Source organism: Mesocricetus auratus, unplaced genomic scaffold (assembly GCF_017639785.1).
Source record: "Mesocricetus auratus isolate SY011 unplaced genomic scaffold, BCM_Maur_2.0 Super-Scaffold_100014, whole genome shotgun sequence".
Lineage (NCBI taxonomy): Eukaryota > Metazoa > Chordata > Mammalia > Rodentia > Cricetidae > Mesocricetus > Mesocricetus auratus.
Window position 1 is genome coordinate 22,457,610 of NW_024429197.1, and position 25,046 is coordinate 22,482,655.

Here is a 25,046-nt window from a genome sequence, read left to right on the forward strand (position 1 = left end):
CTCAAAGCCCACCTCCACAATGACACATTTCCTCCAACAAGACCACACCTCCAACAAGGCCACACTTCCTAATAGTAGTGCCATTTCCTTTGGGGGCCATTTCTTTCAAATGCCCCCTGAAATTGGAGAGACAGATACAATGCCATGGAAAAGCCCTGATGAGAATTGGGTAGGAAAGCCTGCACCAAAACTGATGAATTGTTAGAGGCTCAGTGTGAAAAGAAAATTCTGAGAGATGAATATTCCAGGGGACTCTACAGTTTTGAGGCCCCCACACTTTCATGGGTTTCACACACACACACACACACACACACACACACACACACACACACACACACACACACACACACACACACAGAGGTTCTAACTGTGAATATTTGAGGAATCTCTCCCTGGTCTCCTGCCAGGAAGTGTACTGAGGAGGGGGACATTCAGAGTTTCTTAATAAAGGAAACTTTTTAACTAGAACCTAACATGGTCTGGTTCTGTCAGAACCTAACTGACCCAGGACAAGACAAACATGCAATTTCAGCCGACCCTGTCCCCATTTAAATGGAAGAAATGAAGGCAGAAAGAAGAAGCATGTGTAGGGATCATGGTTCAAAGGTGTAACTAACTGGAAGATTCGGACCTAATCATAGGAGCAGAGAATGTGGCCCAGCCCCCTTGTCTTACCACCAGACATGAATACCTGTCTCTAACAACTTCCTTCATCATGTCTGTCTATAAAGAAAAATTCACAAGATACACAATTTGAAGAAACTAAGTAACATGGCAGAATCAAGACCCAAATATGATGGGTTAAGATTATCAGAAATGTAAAGCACCTGTGATTAATATGCTGAGGACTCTAAGACAGAAGACACATGACATTTAAGAAGAGATAGGCAGTAGCAACAGAGACAGATGGAAAATCTAACCACAGTGGCAGAGGTGACCTGCGACAGGGCTCTTAGCATGCTGCACACAGCTGAGGGAAGAACCCTGGATCCTGAGGAAATCACAACAGAAACCTGGAAACCAGTGAGCAAAGGGAAGCAGACGACCCAAAAACCACACAATCAATACAGGAAGTGTAACACATGAGGGAAATACTGGAAAATCAAAGAAAAAGAAGAAACACTTGAAATAATTGAGAATATCTGGAAGTTAATGGCAGATACTGAACCACAGATCCAAAAAGTTTAATGCCAATCAAGATGAGTGACAGAAAAACTACATGTAGGTTCATAATGTTCAAACCAAAGTTCAAAGAGAAAGGAAAAATCCTGCAAGAAGATAGAGGAATAAAATACTATCTCCAACAGACAGTTTTGGGAGTTTGTTGCCAGTAATCCAGTTTTGAAAGCAATGTTAAGAGTTTTTTTTAGGGAACTTGGGCTGTGGCAACTCATGCCAGGTGGTGCTAGGTGTATCCCTAGGCTCCAGGCTGTTGTGGGGCATGGGTAGCAGGCACAGTCGGTTCAAAGCACGAGGTGTCAGCAAAGGCAGCACACCCATGGTGGCAGGGGAGAGCATGGCTCAGCAGTTGGTCTGGGTGAACCCGGAGAAGACAGAATTGGACACTGAGAAGGATCAGATTATTGAGATGGCCTGTCTGATAACTGACTCAGATCTTAACATTTTGACTGAAGGTCCCAGCCTGATTATTGAGCAGTCAGCGGAGTTACTGGACAGCTTGTCAGACTGGTGCAAGGAGCATCATGGGATGTCTGGTCTTTCCAAGGCAGTGAAGTAGAATACAATTACATTGCAGTGGGCAGAGTATGAATCTCTGTCCTTTGTATGACAGCGGACTCCCCTGGGGCTCTGTCCACTTGGAGGGATTTCAGTCATGCAGATAAGAAGTTTCTTGACAAATACCTGCCCCAGTTCATGAACCATCTTCATTACAGAACAGTGGACATGAGCACTGTTAGCTGTGCAGAAGCTGCTCTCCAGAGTATGAATTTGTTCCAAAGAAGACTGCTTCTCACAGGGCACTGATGACATTAGTGAAAGCATCAAAGAGCTTCAGTTTTACCTAAAGTAACATCTTTATGAAAAGTGGGAAATAATAGAAAATGGAGAGATGAGAAGTCTGTGAGTTGATGAAAAGTGGGAAATGACAGAAAATGGGGAGATGAGAAGTCTGTGAGTTGATGCCATTTCTCAAGCTGCATAGCCCACCTAGTTCTCCAGAAGCCACTTTAGTGTCTCTGCCCTGCTAATGACTCAGTGGAGCACCCATTCTAAAGAAAAAGTAAATGGAATAATAATATTCCAGTTAACTTTGCACCTCCAGAACCCTCAAACAGACAACGCATCGCTATTGAGGAATGTAACAGTACATGGCATGAGGATGTTGTTGGTTATTTATTGTGGTAAGTTACTTACACACCATAAACCCATTCTAGTCTCTGCAGCCTTTTGAGACCCGTGAAAGAGAGCAAGTGCCCCTCTCCTCAGCCCTTTATTCCACGCACCCTGTACGCACCTGTGACGGTGCCCAAAACAGATGTGGTCAGTGCCACAGGTACCGAGATCTCTCCCTATAATTCCCCTTTTAGTCTAAAGAAAAGTTTTAGTCTTGAAACAAAACTAAACTGTGTCAATATACAAAATGTCTTAAACATATGTAAAAGCATATATACATAGAAGATGATAAGGATATTTATGCACCAAACATCGTAAAAGACCTTACACAGTATGACAAATTGTGAGATACAAAATATCCAAGAAAGGAATACAACTTGATCATACATTATATGAGAATCTATAACAATGAAAGTTGTCTATAGCTAATGATTTCTAAGGTAAAGAAGATATAATAATCTACATATATCCCATCCTAACCATATCTATTCCACCCAAACCTTAAACTTATCTGAAAGAGATACCCAAGTCTGAACACCTCCTTCCAAACCCAACCCTAAGCAATTGAAAACCAACCCTAAACAGGTGTAAATTATCCCTTAGTGTCAACAGTAGGGAAATGGAGCATTGTATTCGTAGAATTACTTCCTGCTGAAATAGAACAACAATAACCTCATGGGTTCCTGTAGGAAGAAAATGGTAAGAGTAGTGAAAGTCTTTTGTACCTAGTCTCTGTTAGGCAGGAGATGTTTGACTGAAGTTCTATCTGAAGTTCTGGCCAGAGTATAATAAGAAGGTGCACCGTATCAGCTAGCTAGTCTGGAGTTGTCTAGAGCAATGTAGTCCCAAACTGGTTTTAGGGTGGTAATTGTCAGTTCAGACGCATCAAGTTGGATCAAGTGGAATCAATGAAGTGGGACCCCATTTCCTTTTCAGAGAGTTCAAAGATTGCTGGTAGATAATTCTTTGTTCACTGTGGAGGACTTAAGCATTAATGTTAACAAAGAAATTTCAACTTTATATGTATGCATACGGGAGAAGCAACAATAAGGAAGATAATAAATATGAGGAAAATTAGGTTTTCAGAGAAAGAATTGAGTATAGACAAATGACAGTCCCTAGATTTTGTTTTCTTCTGTCTTACATCAATTGTCTTCTTGATATAATAGAACAACATGTTTGGATTTAGAGGAGGAAAGCCAAATCCAACTCCAAAGCCAGCATTGGTTTAAGTGAATTGGGACTAAAAGAGTACTAGGAAGTAAAGAGAAATAGATTTTGTATAGAATAGTGGTAGAGTTTACCATAAGACCGATTCTCCTTTGTTTGATGGTTCTTTTTGGATAGCTATCCTCTCTTCTTTAATTATCTACGTGTTCAGTGTCTTTTTGCTTTCTGAAGATGGGTTTTCCTGTTAAGACAAAACCAAAACACTTCCCTTTCCAGTGTGAGGTCTCCATGCAATTCGTGGGATGAACTGTCATATTTCCTCATCCTGAGATTTCTCCTGTTCAAACCGAATCTTGATCAACTTTGATGGTATCCAAAGCTTTTCTTCTCCTGTGGAAACAGAGGCGAAACCCCTTCTCCAGCGTAACACATATCCTGGTTTCCATACTGCGATCAATACACCTTTGAAATACACTGGCTGATTTAGTTCAGAAGTTTTTTCTATTGTCCAGTGTCTTTCTGTGGCTGTTTGTCCTTTCTCATTAGCATTAAGAAAGTTTAATGTTAATAAAGCATTATGTAATCTGTGTTTGGGGGTCTTTGTTCTCCCTGCCTGTTTATAGAGCATTTATTTTAAAATGTGATTAGGTCTCCCAACCATTGCTTGTCCTGTGGAATTGTGTGGTATACCAGTTACATGCATTATAATATTTGAAAAACTGTTACAATTTGCTGGAGACATATGCTGGAGCATTGTCAGTTTTTATTTGTGTAGGTATACACATAATGGCCACTACCTGTAATAAAAGAATCAGCCTTTTCAGAGCTAAGAGTAGTGGCCCATTGAAACCCTGAAAATGTGTCTATTGTATGTATGATGCACATAACCTGCTGTTTCTGTTATGACACAGCAACTCCCTCTATAAGCTTCAGGCCATACCCACCCCTCAGTCCATATCTGCATTTGCTTACAGACCACTCCTTTTGTTTGAAAAATAAATAATAAATAAGTAAAAATAAAGAGAAAAACAAGCAAAGCAATAACAAAAGCCACAAAAAGACAAGAGTCTACCTAAAGAAAGGAAGCCAGCCAGATGGCTCAGTGGGTAGAGAATCTTGCTGCCAAGCTGCAGACTTCTAAAAGTTGTCCTCTGACCTCCACATGAACCCCAAGGTACATGCACACACAACAAATAAATAATTATTCAATAAATATGAAAAGATGACTCAGTGGTTAAGAGCATGGACTGCTCTTGCAGAAGACCCAGATTCCATTCCCAGGATCTACATGGCAGCTCTAGATCTATTGCCCTCTTCTGGCTTTCTCAGGCATAGCACACACATGGTGCACAGACATACATGCAGGCATGATCACAAGCCATGCACACTCAGACAAATAAAAATGAAATATACTTCAAAAAGAAGGAAGGACATCAGAGAAAGACTAAGACAAAATGGAAAGTTTTTATTTTAATTTATCTTGCATAATTTGTTCAAAATGATAATGGGAGGGCACTGAAGAGATGGCTCTGAGATCAAAAGCACTTGCTGCTCTTCCAGAGGCCCTGGGTGAGTTTCCAGCACCCAAGTAGGATGACTCACAACCATCTGTAACTCCAACTCCAGATAAAAGATTCTTTTTTTTTTTTTTTGCCTCCAAGGACACTTGCCTGCTTACAGATGCATACAAATAGACATGCACATTCAGGAATGGAAAAAAGTAAAACTTTAAAAATAGTTGAAGGGCTGGAGAGATGACTCAGTGGTTTAGAGCACTGACTGCTCTTCCAGAGGACCCAGGTTCAATTCCCAGCACCCATATGACAGCTCACAACTGTCTGTAACTCCAGTTCCAGGGAATCTGATACCTTCACACCAATGCATATAAAATAAAGTTAAGCAGGGCGGTGGTGGTGCACGCCTTTAATCCCAGCACATGGGAGGCAGAGGCAGGCGGCTCTCTGTGAGGTCGAGGCCGGGCTGGACCAACAGCCTCCAAAATAATACAGAGAAACCCTGTCTCGTAAAAAACCAAAAAATAAATAAATAAAATAAAATAAAGTTAAATAAATTAAGAATAAATAAACAAACAAACAAATATAGGTGAAATAGGGACTGGAGGGATGGATCAGTGGTTAAGAGCACTGGCTGGGCCAGGCGTTGGTGGCACACGCCTTTAGTCCCAGCACTCGGGAGGCAGAGGCAGGAAGATCTCTGTGAGACCAGCCTGGTCTATAAGAGTTAGTTCCAGGACAGCCTCCAAAGCCACAGAAAAACCCTGCCTCGAAAAACCAAAAAAAATAAAAAAAAAAAAGGAAGAGCACTGGCTGCTCTTCTTAAAGACCCAGGTTCAAGTCCCAGCACCTACATGGGGCAGATCACAATTGTCTGTAATTCTAGTTCCAGGGGATCTGGCTCCCTCACACAGACATGTAGTGAAAACACCAATTCACATAAAAACAAATAAACCTTTAAAAAGTATAGAAATATATACTATTTTATACACATGTAGTTTGCTTATATGTAAGGAAAATGGATGTCAGCAGTGATTAAAAAAAAGATGGAGAGAGGGACTGCAGTTGTCTTCTATTGCAGTGTCCTTGCACTGCCTGTGAGGTGGTATAGCATTATGTGAGGTGAACTTGAGATCTACACATGGTATCACATGCTTTTAATCCCAGCACTTGGGAGGCAGAAGTAGGCCAGCCAGGTTAGCCTAACAGTGAGCCCCAGGCCAATGATGGGCCCTGTATGAAAAACTCAAGGTAGATGATGACTCAGAAATAACACCTGATTGCCATCAGACCTACACACACACACACACACACACACACACACACACACACACACACACACACACACACGCCCTGTCCCCACATGAATACCATTAAAAAGGAAGGAAGGAAGGAAGGAAAGAAGAAAGGAAGGGAAGAAGGAAGGAAGGAAGGAAGGAAGGAAGGAAGGAAGGAAGGAAGGAAGGAAAGAGATATATCTAGAACTTGGGCTGGTTATAGGTATGACAATTGTTAGGGACTAATTGTAAAAACTAGAAAGAAGCCGGGCGTTGGTGGCGCACGCCTTTAATCCCAGCACTTGGGAGGCAGAGGCAGGCGGATCACTGTGAGTTCGAGGCCAGCCGTCTACAAAGTGAGTTCTAGGACAGCCTCCAAAGCTACAGAGAAACCCTGTCTCGAAAAAACAAAAACAAACAAAAAAACTAGAAAGAAAGCTGATAAGTTCAGAACAAAAAGGAAAATGACAGTGTATAAAATGTTTGGTTAAAACCACAAAAGGTAGGGATAGCACTCTGGAGGCAGAGAACTCTTTAAGTTCAAGATCAGCCTGGTGTACACAGAAAGTTCCAAAGCAGTCAGGGCTATGAAGTGGGATCAGCCAAGATGCTGATATAAGAGGGTTGTGAGTTTAGGTCATTCTGGGATGCAAAGCAAATACACTATTTCAAAATACTCTGCTATCAAAAAAGATTCAATATGCTTATCCATCACGGTGACCAAAGAGGCACAACCAGATGATTTGCCATAAGTCCCTGGTGCCTATGAGCAGTAACAACACCCACCCACACCTAGGATTTAAGTACTGCTCTGTAGTACTGTGAACCCCACTAAAATCAGGGAGCTATGTGGTTAGAGACAACTCCCACCTTGCTTTGGGATCAATAATGGTGGATGAACTGGTCACCTGTGGTGAACTATTCTAAAATCCCTACCTATATCAATTTTTGGTTTCCTTCTTCCTTGTGTCTAAGTATAACATCCTAATGCCATTTAATATAGGTGGCTGCTGAGTCTAAGTTCCAGTCAACCAACCTAACTATTTAAAGACACTCTTAGAGGTTCAGATTAACATTTCAAATCCAGGAACTGGAGAGATGGCTCAGTGCACTTGCTGCCTTTACAGAGGACTGGAGTTCAGCTCCTGGCACCCAAATCAGGGAGCTCACAACCCACATGGAACTCCAGCTCCAGTGGATTCAGTGCCCTCATCTGACCTCTGTGGGTACCTGTACCTGCATGTATGAATACACACATACACAACATGCACGTATACACACAACATACATATATACACAATACACACACAACATATATACACACACAATATGCACATATACACACACAACATACACACGTTCATTTAAAATAAATCATTAAAAATTTAAATTCTGGCTGGGTGGTGGTGGCACACGCCCTTAAACCCAGCACTCGGAAGGCAGAGGCAGGTGGATCTCTGTGAGTTCAAAGCCAGCCTGGTCTACAGAGTGAGTTCCAGGAAAGGCTCCAAAGCTACACAGAGAAACCCTGTCTCCGCTGGGCGTTGGAAGTGTTCTCCTTGGAAGTTCATTGACTTGATCAGAGGTGTCTAGTTCACCCTACAGACCTTGGAGTTGTCAGTTCCATCACAGCTGTTAGTTGAGTGAATCTGTTTGCATCTCTGAGGCAGAAGACTTGAGAAGGCTGATTTCTCCTCATGGTGTCAGAGGTCTCTGTCCCTGGCCTGAGGCAAAGCATCATGGTGAGAAATTCCTGGTGAAGCAATTCCAATGGCAGCCAAGAAGCAGAGAACTTAGGGGAAGGAGCTGTATCTTTCCAGGCCATGCCTGGGGGTCGCTCCCTCTAGCTAGGCTCTACCTCAATGAATCCAGCAAAGGGTTATATCATCGAGCCACCATGCCTTTGACATGAACCTCTAGGGGGATGCTTCATACAATCTCCCAAAAACACTTCCCTACAGGCAACCATTAGCTGATAATGTAATCAATTCTTTTGCTAGGTGCTTAGTGACAATGGGGTCAGGCTACAGGTTAAGAATCCCTAATCAAACAGGATCATGGTGTCTCAGCCTTTAATCCTAGCACTAGGGAGGCAGAGGCAGGCAGATCTCTATGAGTTGGAGGCTAGCCTGGTCTACAAAGCAAGTTTCAGGACACAGAAAAATCCTATCTCGAAAAACAAACAAAATCCCTAATCCAAAACTCTGAATCTAAAATGCTCCCAAATCTGAAACTTTTGGAGCCAGACATGATGCCTATCGTCCCAACTATTTGGTAGGGTGAAGCAGGAGGATGGCTTTTAGCCCAGGAGTTCTGGGTCATTCTAGATACTGCAAGAACCTGTCTCAAAGCATGCACAAATGCTGAAGATGTTCTGAATGCTGACATGCCACTGCTTGTGGCTAGCCCCACACCTGACCTCATGTGGTGGGTCACAGAAATATAGCAGGCTATGCGAATGAGGCGTGTGTGAGACACAAATGAGTTTTGTGTTGGCCTTGGGTCCCATTCCCAAGATAGCTCATTATGTAATTGCAAATCCCCCAAATGCTGAATGTCTTTTATCTCGGGCATTCTGGATAAGGGGCACTTGGCCTGAACATTCCAATCTAGCCAGCTCAGGTCCCCACTTTGAGTTTCTATCAGTGAATTCATTTCTAGACACAAATACCTTATGGGTCAAGGTTAAGAGACTTTCTTTAATTTATGCGCTCATGTCATAAAGAAGCAAATGGTCTCCTTTTTTCCTCTCACACCACACCAGTGAACACAGGAGTCTCATGTGACCTCAAGGATGTGTGGCTTTCTGCCCACCAGCAAGCCAGTGTGTGACCAGAATCTGGATATCTTTTTGTTTGGTTGGTTGATTGATTGGTTTTGGTTTTTTGGACAGGGTTTCTCTGTGTAGCCCTGGATGTTCTAGAGAGCCATCTGTAGACCAGGCTAGCCTCCAAGTCACAGAGATCTGCCTGCCTCTGCTTCCCAAGTGTTGGGATTAAAGGTGCACCACCATTGCCCACCTAGTTGGATATCTTCTAATTCAATTCAATTCTGACACAATTGCCCTGGGGACTATTTCATCAGATCTCATAGATTAGGGTTCAGTCCTCAAGACTTCAGACCCAGTGGCAAGTAAATGCCACCACATGTAGGTTTTTTTAAAAGATTTATTTATTATGTATACAGTATTCTGCCTGCATGCCAGAAGAGGGCACCAGATCTCATTACAGATGGTTGTGAGCCACCATGTGGTTGCTGGGAATTGAACTCAGGACCTCTGGAAGAGCAGCCAGTGCTCTTAACCTCTGAGCCATCTCTCCAGTCCCACCACATGTAGTTTTGTGCAAGGCTGGACATCCAACTTAAGACTGAGTGCCCGCTAGGCAAGCACTCAACCAGCTGAGCCATACCCTAGCCTGGCCTACAGAATTTCTGACAAACTAGAAATGGACTTGATCAGTCACTTTGCTAGGACACTCACACAACACAGTGAGTTGGAGGCTAGCCTGGTCTACAAAGCAAGTTTCAGGACACAGAAAAATCCTATCTCGAAAAACAAACTTCTGTTTCCTTGTTTGTTACGAAGGGCATTTTAAAGGATAGAAATAAGCAACCAGACAAGGACAACATATAGGGTGAGGTCAGAAAGGGTCCTGAGCAGGGAGCTCCTGGCTCCCTGCAGTAAGAGTGAGCCAGCTCCCAGCATGTGGAAGGGTACTGGGTCATCTTCTGGCAAGCCCCTGTGTTCAGCTGTCCCTGGGCTCGCCAAATTCTGGGCTCTGGAGTTTATGTGAGGGCTTCACTTCACAGGTACAGACTACATCCTTTCCACTGCCACCCCTCCCCTCCATGTTTTTCAGTCTGTCAAGAGCAACCAGGAACTGTCGGAGAAGTTGTCGAGGTCACAGCAAGAAAAGGAAGCTCTGTGGAAAGAACACGGGAGGTTTTTGGAGCAACTTGGTGAGCATGTGAGGTAAGCAAAGCAGGTTCCCATGGACAAGCAGGGTACAGAGGGCTGTTCTGCCAAAAAACAAAAAACAAAAACCTCGGAGCAATCGCACTGATGGGGCCATCAACATGACTTCCCAGATTAATGTGACTTCCCAGTCCCATCTACATACACACTGTTCCAAGGAAGATGTAGGGCCCAATTCCTTCCCAAGAAGAGGGACTTAACTGTTTACTGAGTTGTCTGTCTGTGTCTTGCTTTCTCCAGATATACCCTCTCACCATCTTCAAGGGTTTTCCCTACATTCTTTAATGCTTATTTTTTTTGCTTGTGTGTATATGTGTGGACCTACATGTATGTGTTTATGTGCACCATGTTGGAGCCCTTGAAGGCTAGACAAAGGTGTCAGAACGTCTGGAAAAGGGGCTACTGGTGCTTGTGAGCTGCAGTGTGGGTGCTGGAAACTGAACTGGTGTCCTCTGGAAGAGCAGCTGGCATGCCTAACCATTGAGCTACTTCTGCAGTCCCTCTCGTGTTTCCTTTCCTCGGGCTGGACAGTATGTGCACCGGACTCCTGACAACCAGGGAGCTCAAAGATTTATACTTGGCCAGTCGCATTAGCAATCATTGCCAGGTCCCTGCCTGACTCCATAGCAGAGCCTTCCTGGGACCTCTCTGAAGTCAAGCACAAGTCTCATTCTTACTGCTAGCGGCAATCAATGCCAACATGCTGGTACCAGCCTGCTACAGAACTCCCTGTACTGGTGGTTACGAAACCGCACTATTTTACTCGGTGTATTTTGTGCCTTGACCAGCAGTTGGCACCAAACGGCACAAAGAGCAAAAATGCAAGCAGGAAGGCTTTTGTGGCTCTAGACCTGCTGGAATCGGTCATTCCACCACAGTCCTGATTCTCTTTGGAATGACTCAGTGACCCGATGATTGAATAGTGCATTCAAAAGCATCCTGCCTCTACTGCCATCATGTTGGAGGAGTTGCTGTTTCTCCACATCCTCCTTTGTGGGAGTACCATGGTTGAAGGGGAAAGGACCTTGATGAAAATGTCCTCCAACATTCTTTTGATGTATACAGAATATGTGTCCAAAAAGCAAATATATAATTCAATGCATTTTTACAAATGTGTGTGAATATGTGTGTGTGTGTGTGTGTGTGTGTGTAACTCCCACCTCAGTCAAGATGCAGAACATGTCCCCCACTGCTTAAATGTCTCCCACCTGTGGGTTCAACTCCCACCTCAGTCAAGATGCAGAACATGTCCCCCACTGCTTAAATGTCTCCCACCTGTGGGTTCTGCCATGCTCCCTCTCCTTTGTCTTCCTCGGGCAGCCACTGTTGTGATGTCTGCGTTTTACAGATTTCTCAATAGACCCACTTTGCACGTTATTCTCTTCATGTCTGACTTCTGTCACTCAACATCTTCCATTATTTACATATGCACTCACAGCCAGGTCCTTCCATTGTATTTTGAGTGTGAGTGTGTGTGTGTGTGTGTGTGTGTTACGGCTGTGAGGTTGGATAATTTTCCATGTTACTTATGCATGACCTTTAGAAAAATGGATCCAACCCTGGCTGCATGTACTTGGATACTTGTATACATTAACTTAATCAAAACCTATGGTTAAAAAAAAACCAAAGTTTTTCCAAAGCATCACCATGTGGTTCTAATATGTATCCAGGTTGACAGCACAGATCTGTGGAGCACAGTGAGCACCAGGCTCGTTTGGTTTTCTGTCTCCCTCATCCCAGTCCTCATCTTTGCAGATAAATCTTGTGTTTACACACCTTCCCAACTGCTTTTTCATGGGAACTAATCCCTTACCTTTTGAAGTCCTGGTGTCAGGCAAGCTGATTTTACCTAGGCACGAGCTAAAAGTTTCCTTATGAGGCTGGTAGTTAACAAAGTCAGAAAAACAGAAGCTGCACATTCTTTGGGCAATCTGACCTAGAACCTGAGGCCACCAGTGTCTAAGTCAGACTGCAGTAGTCATGGAAGCTTCTGGGTTCTTCCTGGCTATAGAGCACACAGATAAACATATACACACATATATACAATAGCCAAGGCACCATGTGTTCACAAACCCACACACAGATAAATATACACATAATTTTACAAACTAGAAGGAAAAAATATGACAATACTAAATATATTGGAAATCAGTTAATTAACCTGTATTGGCAAAACAGCCACTCTTTGGTAGAGAAGCTAAAGATTGGCGATTTTAATTAGTTTTTGCTTATTTTGTTATTTTATCTGTATGAGTGTTTTGCTTGAATATATGTAAGTGTGCCACATGCATGCCTGGTGTCCTCAGAGGTCTGAAGAAGGCATCTGGATCCCTGAGACTGGAGTTATAAACAGTTGTGAGTCATCACATGGGTGCTGGGAATCGAACTGGGGTCCTCCACAAGAGCAACAAGTGCCCTTAACTGCTCAGCCAGTGCTTCAGCCCAAGATTGTATTTTAATAGCAAGAATAAGTAGAAGAATGTGTGTTGTGTGTCAAATGATGTCAAAACATTACTGGGTATCATGTGTCAGCCCTAATTGGTAGAGGCAGGAGGATCAGGAGTTCAAGGTCAGTGAACATAGCCAAGTTCAAGGCTACCCTGGGCTACATGAGACACAGTGTTTTAAACAAGAAAACTGTCATGATTTTACTGGCTATAGTGGCACACACTTACAATCTCAGCACTCAAAGTGGAGGCAGAAGGATCAGGAGTTCAAAGCCAATCTGGGCCACATTGTGAGACACTGTCTCAAAAACAAAAGAATCTGTTAGAGCCGCTGTGAATGCCTGGAAGAGTTAGGGGGATGGGAGGAGGGCGGTATGCACTAAGATGCTCTGATGAGTCTCAGGATGCTGACAACCAGGAAGAGTTTCCACCACTCGTTCCCAGTGCAAGAGGAAATGAGATTGTTTGTGGGAGGGGATAGTCTTCTTAGGAGCTGAAAAGTATCACAGAAGTGTGCCTCTCACACTATGTAGCAGGTGCTGTGCAGGGGCCATGGACTGAATGGGTCTGTGGCAAGTTTATGAATGTAGCTATCTATAATGTGTGCTGTTAGTTAAGGTACTGCATGGGAAATTGAACATTAATGGCTTCAGAGACCACGGGCAGCTCAGTCAGTAACATTACATGAGGACCTGAGCTTAGGTCCCCAGAAACCATGTAAGAAGCCTATAACCTTGGTGCTGAGGGAGGGGGAAGACAGGCAGATCCCTGGAACTCACTGACCAGTCAGCCTAGTCAAATGGGTGAGCTCCAGATTCAGTGAGAGACCCTGTCTAAATATAAAGTGGAGGCAACACCCAGACATTGACCATTGACCTCTGTACTCAACCACACATTTATGCATACCTGCATGTACACATGAACACACACACACACACACACACAAAGCAGAAAATATAAAAGTGGGCATAGGGCGTTGGTGGCGCACGCCTTTTATCCCAGCACTCTGGAGGCAGTGGCAGGTGGATCTCTGTGAGTTTGAGACCAGCCTGGTCTACGGAGCCAGTTCCAGGACAGGCTCCAAAACAATACAGAGAAACCCTGTCTCGTAAAAACCAAAAAAAAAAAATGTGCATGGATTTACATAGCCACAAAGAAAGCTAGACAAATCAAGCTATACAGAAAACCAATTTGGTTATTTTTCAAGACAACTCTTGCTCAGCCAAAACCCATGGATTCTGTAATGATAAAAAGAAAACTGTGGGAGTAGGGGCTGAAGAGATGGCTCAGAGGTTAAGAGCATTGGCAGTTCTTCCAGAGGTCCTGAGTTCAATTCCCAGCAACCACATGGTGGCTCACAACCATCTGAAATGAGATCTGGTGCCCTCTTCTGGCAGCAGGCATACATGCAGGCAGAACACTACATACATAAAAAATCTTATGAAAGACTCCAAAACTACACAGAGAAACCCTGTCTTGGGGGAAAAAAAAAGAAAACAGAGGGAAGTGAGGGAGGGAGGGAGGGAGGGAGGAAACCAGGGGCCAGCCAGAAGGCTCAGCTGGTAAAGGTACTCACCACTAAGTCTCATGACCTGAGTTCAATCCCTAGAACCCACTTGGTAGAAGGAGAGAACCAACTCCTCTGACCTCTACATACACGTTGTGAAAAAGTGATACTAAAAATATTTTTAATGTAGAGTATAGGTCAGCACTTGAGAGAAAGACAGAGTCAGGTGGATCTTTGTGACTTCAAGGCCAGCCTGGTTTCTATCAAGAGTTCCAGGTCATCCAGGGATATATAATGAGACCAGGTCTCAAAACAAAACAAATAACAGTATAACCAGGAACTAGAAGTAATAATTCTCAACATTGGAGTAGGATTCAGAATTCCTATGCCAGGGATCCAAAGTCCAGGAGGTTCCCGAATTAAACTCGTGCACAAACGCTGTCATCAGTTCAAGCCAGGGTGATCCAGAGGCTTGAGTTTATAGGGCTGGCTGAAAAGGGGGGGGTTATTTCGGATTCATCCCCACATGGAGTGAAGATGTGAAACAAGAAAGCATGCACATTAAAGGTCCATAGGTCGTATCCCAAGGAGGTCCTGCTTGTATTATGGCATGCTTATCCTGACTTTTGCTTTTTTAGAAACTACAAAGACAAACACCACTGCCACAAAGCCAAGTTTCAAAAGGTCAAGGACCGTCTGACTCATGAATTAGAAGTACGAAATAAGAGGATTAAAGAACTTGAAGATGAAACCAGGAAACTGGAACAAAAAATTGAAATGGTGAGAAAAACAAAAAAAAAAAACCAAACCAGAGGGCGGTGACTCTTCTCTTTACCCATGGCCCTGGCTTTTTCTTTTGGTTTTTGGGTTTTGGGTTTTTTGAGGGGTTTTTTTTTTTTTGGTTTTTTTTTTTCAAGACAGGGTTTCTCTATGGCTTTGGAGGCTGTCCTGGAACTCACTCTGTAGACCAGACTGGTCTCTAACTCACAGAGATCCACCTGCCTCTGCCTCACAAGTTCTGGGATTAAAGGTGTGTGCCACCACTGCCTGGCTCAGCTTTCATTTTTGCTACCACCTTTCATCTTTCAGTGTGAGGACTACTTTTTATTTTCATTTTTTGGATTTTATTTTTTATATTTTTTTGGTTTTTCGAGACAGGGTTTCTCTGTATTGTTTTGGAGGCTGTCCTGGAACTCACTTTGTAGACCAGGCTGGCCTCGAACTCACAGAGATCCTCCTGCCTCTGCCTCCCGAGTGCTGAGATTAAAGGTGTGCGCCACCAACACCCAGCTCACTACTTTTTACTTTTAATGCATGTGTTTGTATGTGTACGTGTGTGTGTGTGTGTGTGTGTGTGAGAGAGAGAGAGAGAGAGAAAGAGAGGGGGGAGGGAGGGAGAGTCTGTGACTGTGCATGTGTGTGTGCATGTTTGCTTGTATGCAGATGTTAGGCGATAACTTCAGGGGTCATCTCCCAGAGCCTGCCTGGTGTGCCTCCGTTTTCTCATGGGCCTGGTACTAAACTGGCTGGACAGAATCGGCCCAGGAATCCCTATCTCTTTAGCACCCAGTGCTGGGATTATGAACCCTCAGCCATGCCCAGCATTTCTGGGTGGGTTCTGGGGCTCAAACTTGGGACCTCACGCTTATAGGGAACTTTACCAACTGAGCTAGCCTCACCAGCCTGAATGTGAGGAATCCCTCAAGGACCTGCAAGACTTTTAGGGCTGCTAACCCAAATAGCATATTGAAGGTATTCCTCTTCACTAGTGATTTGTAACTGTCTCACTTTCAAATGGAAAGATCAGTCTTAAGGCTGGAGTGATGGCTCAGGAGTTAAGAGCACCTGCTATTTGGTTCCCAGAACACCCATGGTGGCTCATAAACAACCTTCACTCCAGTCGTAGGGGATCTGACACCCTCTCCTGGCTTCATCAGGCACCAGTCATGTGTATGCAGGCTAGGCACACATATACATAAAATAAAAATAAATCTTTTTAGAAGAGTCTTTTGTGTGTATATGAACATGAACCTAGTTAGACAGTGTCCCCCAAATTCATAGAGTACCAGATGCAGCCTACCATTTTGGAAAACCTGCCTTTGCAGGTATAGTCAATTAAAATGAGGTCACCCTAGATGAGAGTGAATTTGAAGTCCAAGTGCCTGTGTCTTTGTAAGAGGAGTGACAGAAGCAGAGACAAGGACACATCCCATGGCAAGGAGCACCCCCATGAGAACAGAGGCGGAGAGGAGAAAACTATGTCTATAAACCCAGAGAACGTGGAGGATGCCCCACAACCATGCAACAGGAGGAGGCTGGGAACAGCGTCCCTGTGAGGGTTTAGGGTGCAGCCCAGCATAGAGCACTTCCCTAATGGGCACAAGGGCCTGGGTTCAACCTCCAATACTGATAGGGAGACCTGGGTAACCAAAACTAACCTGGCAACATCTTGTTTCCAGACTTTAGCCCCCTAGAACTGTGATAAAATACATTTCTGTTGTCTAAAGCCACTAGTTATGTGGTAATTTGATTGTCTAAGGAATGGTGAGGAGGCTAAGTTCTTATCTTTCTCTATCTGGCTAAAAATGAATATAGCTATGGGCCAGCCAGATGGTTTAGTGGGTAAAGGCATTTGCTGCCAAGCCTAACAACTTGAGTTCAATCCCTAGGACCCACATGGTGGAAGGAGAGAAATTATTTCTGCTGCCTATACTTAGACTTCCACATACATGTTGTGGTGCACACCCATACACAAATAAATGTTTGAAATAAGTCTACAAATTAAAAGAGAACACAGCAAGTCAAGCATGGTGACACATGCTTGTAATTCCAGCACTCTTAGCGCTGAGGCAAGAATATCACCCTAGGATATATAACAATTCCCTTTCCAAAGCAACAACAGCAAAATATGTACAAAGCAGATGGAAATGTATCCAGGGGCAAGATTTTATCAAAACATAGGATTCAGTTGTACTTGCTGGTGGCTTAATATCTGTAGGGATTATAATACAGGGAAGACACCGTTTCTTCCCAGAAATTGAGTGTCACAGTGTTTATTTTCTTTTTTGTTGTTGCTTGTTTGTTTGTTTGTTTTGCATGACAGGGTTTCTCTGTGTAGCCTTGGCTATCCTGGAACTCACTCTGTAGACCAGGCTGACCTCAAACTCACAAAAATCTGCCTGTTTCTGCTTCCCAAGTACTGCACCTAAAGGCATGCGCCACCACTGCCCAGCCTGCCTTGGCATTCCTGATTGGGAATGCATGCATTCCCTAAGGAAACACCACCAACAGGAGGGCATCTGGTATAACTAAGGATGATGCCAGCAAACAGGTGCCAACAGATTGGGGCACGAGAAAGAGAGAAAGCCAGAGTTCCTGTTCAGACCTGGGAACAGACTGAAGCGCATTTATGTATATGTTATTCTTCTTCTCCTAGGAGAAGACGTTCCAGGGCCAGATCATGACCCAAAATGACATCCTCCTCCTGGAAAAGAGAAAGCTTCTAGAACAAGTCACAAATCAAGAAGATCTGATCTGCAGGAATAAGTCCACAATCTCTGCGATCCAGAGCAAGTAGGTGCAGTGGCCACAGTGATTCTGGAGACTTGGGGGGGGGGGGGTCTGGCCAGTCCTGTGAGCCTGTTCTGCTGTCTTCTACTTGCAATAGTTGGTGCAAGTGTCAGCCACTGTGGCATTAAAGAGGGTGACATGGGGGTAGGGGTTGCATGGGAGTGATAGAGCATATGCTTAGCATGTGTGAGGTCCTGTGTTCGATCTCTACACAGACAAGGAGGGAGGCAGGGAGGCAGGGAGGCAGGAAGGGAGGGAGGGAGGGAGGGAGGGAGGGAGGGAGGCAGGGAGGGAGGCAGGGAGGGAGGGAGGGAAGGAGGGAGGGAAGGAGGGAGGGAGGGAGGGAGGCTTTTTTAGCTATGCCTCTGATTTCTGCCATGTTTAGGGCGTTTTTACTGGATAAAGAAAACCAGCAGTTGCAGGAAAACTGCCTCCGGCTCAAGCAGCATATCAGTCTCTTAGAACGCGTTATAAGGAGCATCCATATTCGCAGAGCAGAAGTAAGATGCGTACTTTGTACTGGGTCCTAACTCTTAAGGTTTGGCTCATGGGCACACCCTGCCCTCTCTTGGCTTGATGATCTTAGAGCCACAGCCTGCTCCTGGCTGCACAGTGAGCTGTGGCAGAGAGGTTCCTCAGGGGCACACGGGGCAGCAAACCTGTGACTGTTCTTGGTGAACCCTGTTCATCATTGGGCCAACTTTAATAACACTTTTATCTTGTGTGATCCCAAAGCCATCTGTGTATGCCTCTCAGCATCTTTCTTAACATACTACATTGTCTTACCCTTTTCCTTCTCTAGATCAGTAACTCAGCAGCAGGGTCCTAGAGAGCAAGAACTGTATCTCATACATGACCATATCTGAGGACAGGCATAGCTCATACATGACTGTATTTGTGGACAGATAGAACACATACTTGGCCATATCTGCAGACAGATGCTCTATGCTTTGAGAAGGAATGGATGTTAAATGTTGTCCCAGATATGCCTCCTTCTGAACAGCCCTGTTTGCAGCGTATTATTCTAGCCCTGTTTGGAAAGAAAGAATAACAAATCTGAGGCTTGGAGTGGTCAAGTAAAGCTAGTTTAGTTTGTTAACGAGTCAAGACTAAGGAGAGCAACTGGGTCAGAGGAAAACATGTTCCAAATTCAAACAGACACATGGCTAAAGAGAATTGCAAAGAATACTATAGGCTCAGTCGAGGTTCAGAGACTGGCTGGGGAAGACTGAGGGACTTCAGTAAGCATAATCAGATGCTGGACCCAGGGTAGAGGCTGCTTCCTCCCTTCCCTGGCGTACATCACCTTCAAGGCTTCCCATTGGAAGATGCTTCTCCACACATATGGGCTCTGTTGCTATATAATCTGCATCTTGGTTATTCTCACAAAGGTGACTACTTCTAAGCTACATGAGGTATTTGTTTTCTAGTTGTCATCCAAAGCAGAACTTATGTGACCTGATTGCCAATAGTTTCTCTATTTGCCTGAGTATTTTTCCAAACTTTCTATATATCCATTCATTCATTCATTCATCAACCATTAATTCCAGCAGCTGGGTTGGTTCCTCGAATACAAAGAGGAGCTGTGTTTTCATATATTTTCGCTCCAGTACAGAAAGGCGCACACACATGAATAAATATGATAGGATTACAAGTTGGAGTTAGAAGACTACATGGAGCCCGGGCATGGTGGCTCACACCTGTAATCCCAGCACAGAGGACCCTGAAGCAGGAGGGTTAGGAGTTCAAAACTAGCGTCTGCTACTTAAAGATTTCAAGGTTGGCCTGGAGTACATAAGATTCCGTCTCAACAACAACAACAAAAACAAAACAAAACAAAACAAAAACCCAGCAACAACATACATGCATTCGACACCAACAAAAACCAACATGCTGGACTGATAGGGTGGCCTTAGCTTGAAGACCTGAGCATTCCCTGGTACTCACATGTTAGAGAAGAGAACCAAGTCCTCTGTCCCACACATACACACAAATTAATTAATTAATGTAATTTAAAATTTTTTTAAATAAGCTGGGCTGACAATGTGTAGTGTGTACACACTCATACACAATTAAAAATATAAAAACAGGGCTGGGCTGAGTGTGCAGCTCACTTAGTTAGTAGAGCGACTGCCTGGCATGCACAAAGCCCTATCTTAAAACAAAACAAGCAAGAAGTCGGACATGGTGGCACAGGCCTTTAATCCTCTGCCTCTGGAGGCAGAGGCAGGCTGATCTATGTGAGCTTGAAGCTGGCCTAGTCTGAACAGCCTGGGAAATTCTAGGGCAGCAAGGTCTACACAGTAAAACCCTATCAAAACAATACAAAGCAAAAAAAAAAAAAAAAAAAAAAACACCAGGGCCGGGTGCTAGCTCAGTCGATAAAGTGTTTGCTACATGAATATGGGGACCTAAGTTGGATCCCAAGCACACCGGCATGTGAAAGCTAGATGTGGCATCATGCCTCCACTGCGCCTGTGATCCTCGAACTGGGAAGCAGAGATATGAAGCTCCCCAGGGCTTGCTGGCCAGGGCTACACAGTGATACCTGTCTCAAAATAACTAAATAAAATATATTCAATGGAGTATATACAAGAACGCACACCTTTGAGATCCACAATCTTATCTTCAAATAAAGATAATAAATGTCATATGGTCAGAACTGTACTACACCGTGCTCAATAGCCTGAATTTAAGAGAAGCACCCACTTGAACATCTTGATACTACTGAAACAAACAACTCCAAAGTTGCTCTTAAGCATATGATCTTAAGAAAACCCCAATTAGGCCGGCGATGGTGGTTCATGCCTTTAATCCCAGCACTCGGGAGGCAGAGGCAGGCGGATCTCTGTGAGTTCGAGGCCGGGCTGGACCGACAGCCTCCAAAACAATACAGAGAAACCCTGTCTCGAAAACCCTAATTAAATTCCTGTATTTTATCCAGAAGAGAAATAAAACTTAGAGAGGAGGCATGACATCTGAGGCCTCCCTTGCAGCTGTGCTCACATATTCCAACCTGATGCTCTGTAGTGACTCTAACACACAGCCAACAGTCCAAGTGTAGGACTTGGAAATCAGACATATCACTGATATCCCTTCCTTAGATTCAGTGCTTCAGTGACTAAGAGGACGAGAGCCCAATATGTATTAAGTACAGTGTGCCCATTGCTAAGCTAAGTGTGCTGGATGTGTGCTAAGTGGGTTTATATTATTTAATTTCACATCAACACTGAAAAATTAGACATTATCTTAACATTAGAGATATGGGAACCCAAATTCAGGTAAAGGGGTCTGTTACAATATAACTCAGAGACAGGATCAAGCCTAGATCTCCTCAGCTCAATAAAATTTCTATTTCATTAACACTTTCTCTAAATGGTTTGGGTTTTGTTTTTCTTTCACGTATAAAGTTGTGTGACACTATTCCTGGGGAGACATATACAAATGTCTGCTCACCCTATTGTGAGTATTCACCAGAGAAGACTGTTCAGACATAGGTTTAAGCCAATAGAAAGCCTTTATTAGCTGGGAAGTAATGGTGCACACCTTTAATACCAGGACTTGAGAGGCAGTGGCCAATGGATCTCTGAGTTTGAGACCAGCCTGGTCTACAGAATGAGTTCCAGGACCGCCATGGCTACACAGAGAAACACTGCCTTGGAAACCAAAGCAAACAAACAAAATTATTGGCCAGCTGGTGATACACTGAGTGTTCAGGATCCCACTGTAGCACTGAGCCTTTCATTTAAGCACAAAAACCATGTACCGGTTGACATACGTCACTTAACAAGAACAGTTAACCAGAAGTGTAACTATAGAAGTTAAAAAGCAAGGTTAGTACATTTAGTTAGGGACTTTCCTAGAACTATGGACTTTGATGGATTAGGTCTCTGTTTTTGTTTTGGCATGTGGTGCTGTGTATGTGCTGAGTTTTATGACCTGAATGATATTTCCATCATTGAGTCAATTGTGCTAAGGACTGGGGTTGTTACAACCCCACAGGGAATTAATAACAGACCAAAGTATGGAGATCACCAATGTCTGTCTTGGTGAACCAATGAGTTTGTTAGGGTTACTTACAGGAGTGTATGAGTGAGGGGTCTCTTACAGGAGCAGAAATGACTAAAAGACAGTTGCATCAAAGCCCACCCCAGCATGGGTGACAGCTCACAAAAGCTGGAAACCTAGAGCACACTGAACAACCTACAGCAGCTTGACAGGTTGGAGAGTCCCTTCCAGGCAGCTCAGCTGGTCTGATTGTGTCTCTTAGCAATGCTTATAGTGTATCAGCTTGGAGATTAAGGGGATTAGTGAATCTGGTCCATTTCAGGGATCTCCTGAAGCTTTTGAGTTGTTTAAATCCTAAATTTAAAGCACTTGCCTGTGAGATGGCACATTTCTCCACCCTTTTTAGAACATCCTGAATCTTAAGGACCATCCCTCTAAGGTGCAATGTTTTAGTTCTTGCTAAAAAAAAAAAACAATATATAAGCTTATCATTCCCCTTAGGGTTACTGAGAATTTCTTGTCTGAAATACTTGGTATATAGCAAATGTAAAACTGTGAAACAGTTCAGGGAAACCAGGAAACCCCTGTAAAATCTGATCTGTGTTCATCTGTTTTTGTCATTATTATTATTGTCATTATTGGCCCTGTTGGTTTATGGGATGACTGTGACAGAGTCCCCTACTCTATGTCCTTGGTGGACTGGAATACACTCTGTAGTACAGGTTAACCTCAAACTCACATTGATCCTCCTGCCTCAGTCTCTTGAGTACTGAGATTATAGGCATGAGTCACCATGGTTAGCTTTTACCTTTTTTTCTGGGAAGGGACATTTTATTTATAAAGTCATAAAGCTCACAAGAAAGCTATATATGACAGGCACAACTAACATGGGACTCAGGGGTAAAAGCTGAAAGCTTTCCTTCTAAGATCAGGAACAAGATGAGACATTTCTGCTCTAACTACATCTATTCAGTGCTGGAAGTCCTTGATGGGGCAACTTGGCAAAGAGGCTTCCAAATAGGAAAGGAAGAAGTGAAAGTGTCTCTGTTGGCTGGTGATATGATCTCACATAGGGAAAATCATAACTGCTCCATATTCCCTCTAAAATTGTATTAGAACAAGAAAAGAATACAGTCAAGTTGCAGGATCACATAAAAATCAAGTACTTCAGTACACTAATGATGACTTATATGAAAAAGAAATCAAGAAATAAGCCAGCACCAGGTGGTGGTGGCCGTATGTCTTTAATCCCAGCACTTGGGAGGCAGGGGCAGGTAGATCTCTATGAGTTCAAGGCCAGCCTGGTCTACAGAGTGTTTTCCAGGACAGCCAAGGCTACACAGAGAAACCCTGTCTCTAAAAAGAAAAACAAAAAGAAAGAAAATAAATAAACAAGCAAGATTGCTCAGCAGGTAAACAGGTCTGCTGCCAAACCTGACAACTGATTCCATCCCTAGAATGCACACGATGGAGGGAGAGATCCAGCTCCACAAGATGTTTTGTGACCTCTACACCCAGAGACAAACAAATAAATGTAATGGGAAAAGAAATCAGGAGAGAGATTAGTGGTAGAATGTTTGTCTGGAAAACTCAGGGCCATAGTTCAATCTCTACCACTGCCTCCCCCTCAAAAGAAAAAAAAAGGTTTGGGCTGGGGATATAGTTGTTAGAATGCTTGCCTAATATGTACATGGCTCTCAGTTTGATCCCTAGCAATATGTGTGTGTGCAATATATATATATATATATATATAGAGAGAGAGAGAGAGAGGCTGAGAGAGAGAAAGAGAGAGAGAGAGAGAGAGAGAGGCTGAGAGAGAAAGAGAGAGAGAGAGAGAGAGGCTGAGAGAGACGAGATGGGGAGCAGGGAGAGGAGAAAGGCAGACAGAGGAGAAGAGGGGAGAGCTGTGGGAAGGCATTGGTAGGGGGAGGGCAAGCAACTTTTCATTCTATACCTATTTATATTTATATTACTTGTAGTATCTTGTGTTGTTTGCAGGCAGTAAATTAGTTTTATGAATCATTGTCTATGTTCTAGGATCATATTGCCAGTGTTTTATCATTATAAAGATTGAATAGGGCTGGAGCAATTGTTTAGTGGTTATGAGTAATTGTTGTTCTTACAGAATTCCTGGCTTTACTTCCCAGCACCCACATCAGATGGCTCACAGCCACCTATAACTCCAGCTCCAGGGGATCTAACACATGTACATACCTACATACATACATACATACATACATACATACATAATACATATGTGTGTACATATGTATGTACATATATATTACAAAATAATAAATATTTTTAAGGCTATAATATTTTTTTCTTTTAGGAAACAGTAATCAGTGACAATGCTGCCTTTGAAATATTCAGAAAGATACTACCTTTACAGAGTTCCAGGTGAGTCATTTACATCAAGACAGTCATTATCTGCACACTTGAGATGACTCCTTACTGGTTCTGAGTAACTGGCTTGAGAAAACACAACTTTGAGTTTTGTTTTTTCTCTTTCCTGTATTTAGCTTTTGAATCTGCCCCCAGTCCCTGTTCTCCTCACCCCCTTTCCAGTCCTACAGAATGGGGATTTCAAGCAGGAGATAATCTATGAGCGTGGGCTTCCAGCAGTCTTTGCTTTGTTGTTTCTTTGATCCTGACAGCTGTAACATGCTGATGTCCTGTAACATGCTATAGACCGGTAACACTAAACTTCTGCCAGGAAGTTTATGTCTTCACACGTGGCCTTTCTCAGTTTCTCAGGAACAGGGTTGGTATTGTCAGTTGAAAATCTCCAGGAGACAGAGCTACGTAAGTCAGAAGGAGCAGCAGCCATCCCCAAGTCCCCTGAACCTCTTTCATGTTCACAGAATTCAGAAAGTGGATATATAAACGTGACTTCTCTAAAAGATACATACAACACACAGGGGGACCAGAAGCCAGGACTATGACACCCCTGGTGTCTAAAAGAGTACTAATTGAGCCTACCAACTCAGAGGGTGAATGTAAAGGTGCTAACTGACCTGGAATAGTCTCATGCAACACCCTGGACAAGCAACAAGGAGCCTTTAAAACTGCTGATTAAACAGTCATTAAAAATGTTTCTAAAAATGGAGTTTTTGTTTGTTTGATATACCCACTAATAATGACGCTTTCTTTTTACTTTGTGTGCATTGATGGTTTGTCTGCATGTGTCTATATACTCTGTGCATGAAGAGACAGAAGAGG

At 43.5% G+C, this 25,046-nt stretch overlaps 2 protein-coding genes across 19 annotated transcripts in view; both read left to right on the forward strand.

The window, feature by feature from the left end:
• Ccdc30 (coiled-coil domain containing 30) overlaps positions 1-24,933 on the forward strand; it is a 90,303-nt gene extending 65,370 nt beyond the window's left edge. For all 18 annotated transcript variants that reach the window (XM_040756768.1, XM_040756766.1, XM_040756770.1 and 15 more), the window contains 6 exons: positions 10,177-10,289; positions 14,885-15,026; positions 17,683-17,819; positions 18,202-18,316; positions 24,157-24,224; positions 24,574-24,933. In XM_040756768.1, coding sequence (XP_040612702.1) covers positions 10,177-10,289; positions 14,885-15,026; positions 17,683-17,819; positions 18,202-18,316; positions 24,157-24,224; positions 24,574-24,769 — 771 coding nt within the window. In that variant the 3' untranslated portion in view covers positions 24,770-24,933. The remainder of the gene's footprint in view (positions 1-10,176; positions 10,290-14,884; positions 15,027-17,682; positions 17,820-18,201; positions 18,317-24,156; positions 24,225-24,573) is intronic.
• LOC121143962 (oligoribonuclease, mitochondrial-like) lies at positions 33-3,795 on the forward strand. The gene has a single exon (XM_040756786.1). The coding sequence runs from the start codon at positions 1,442-1,444 to the stop codon at positions 1,736-1,738; it is 297 nt and encodes a 98-aa protein (XP_040612720.1). The 5' UTR covers positions 33-1,441; the 3' UTR covers positions 1,739-3,795.
• Positions 24,934-25,046: the final 113 nt, after the last annotated feature.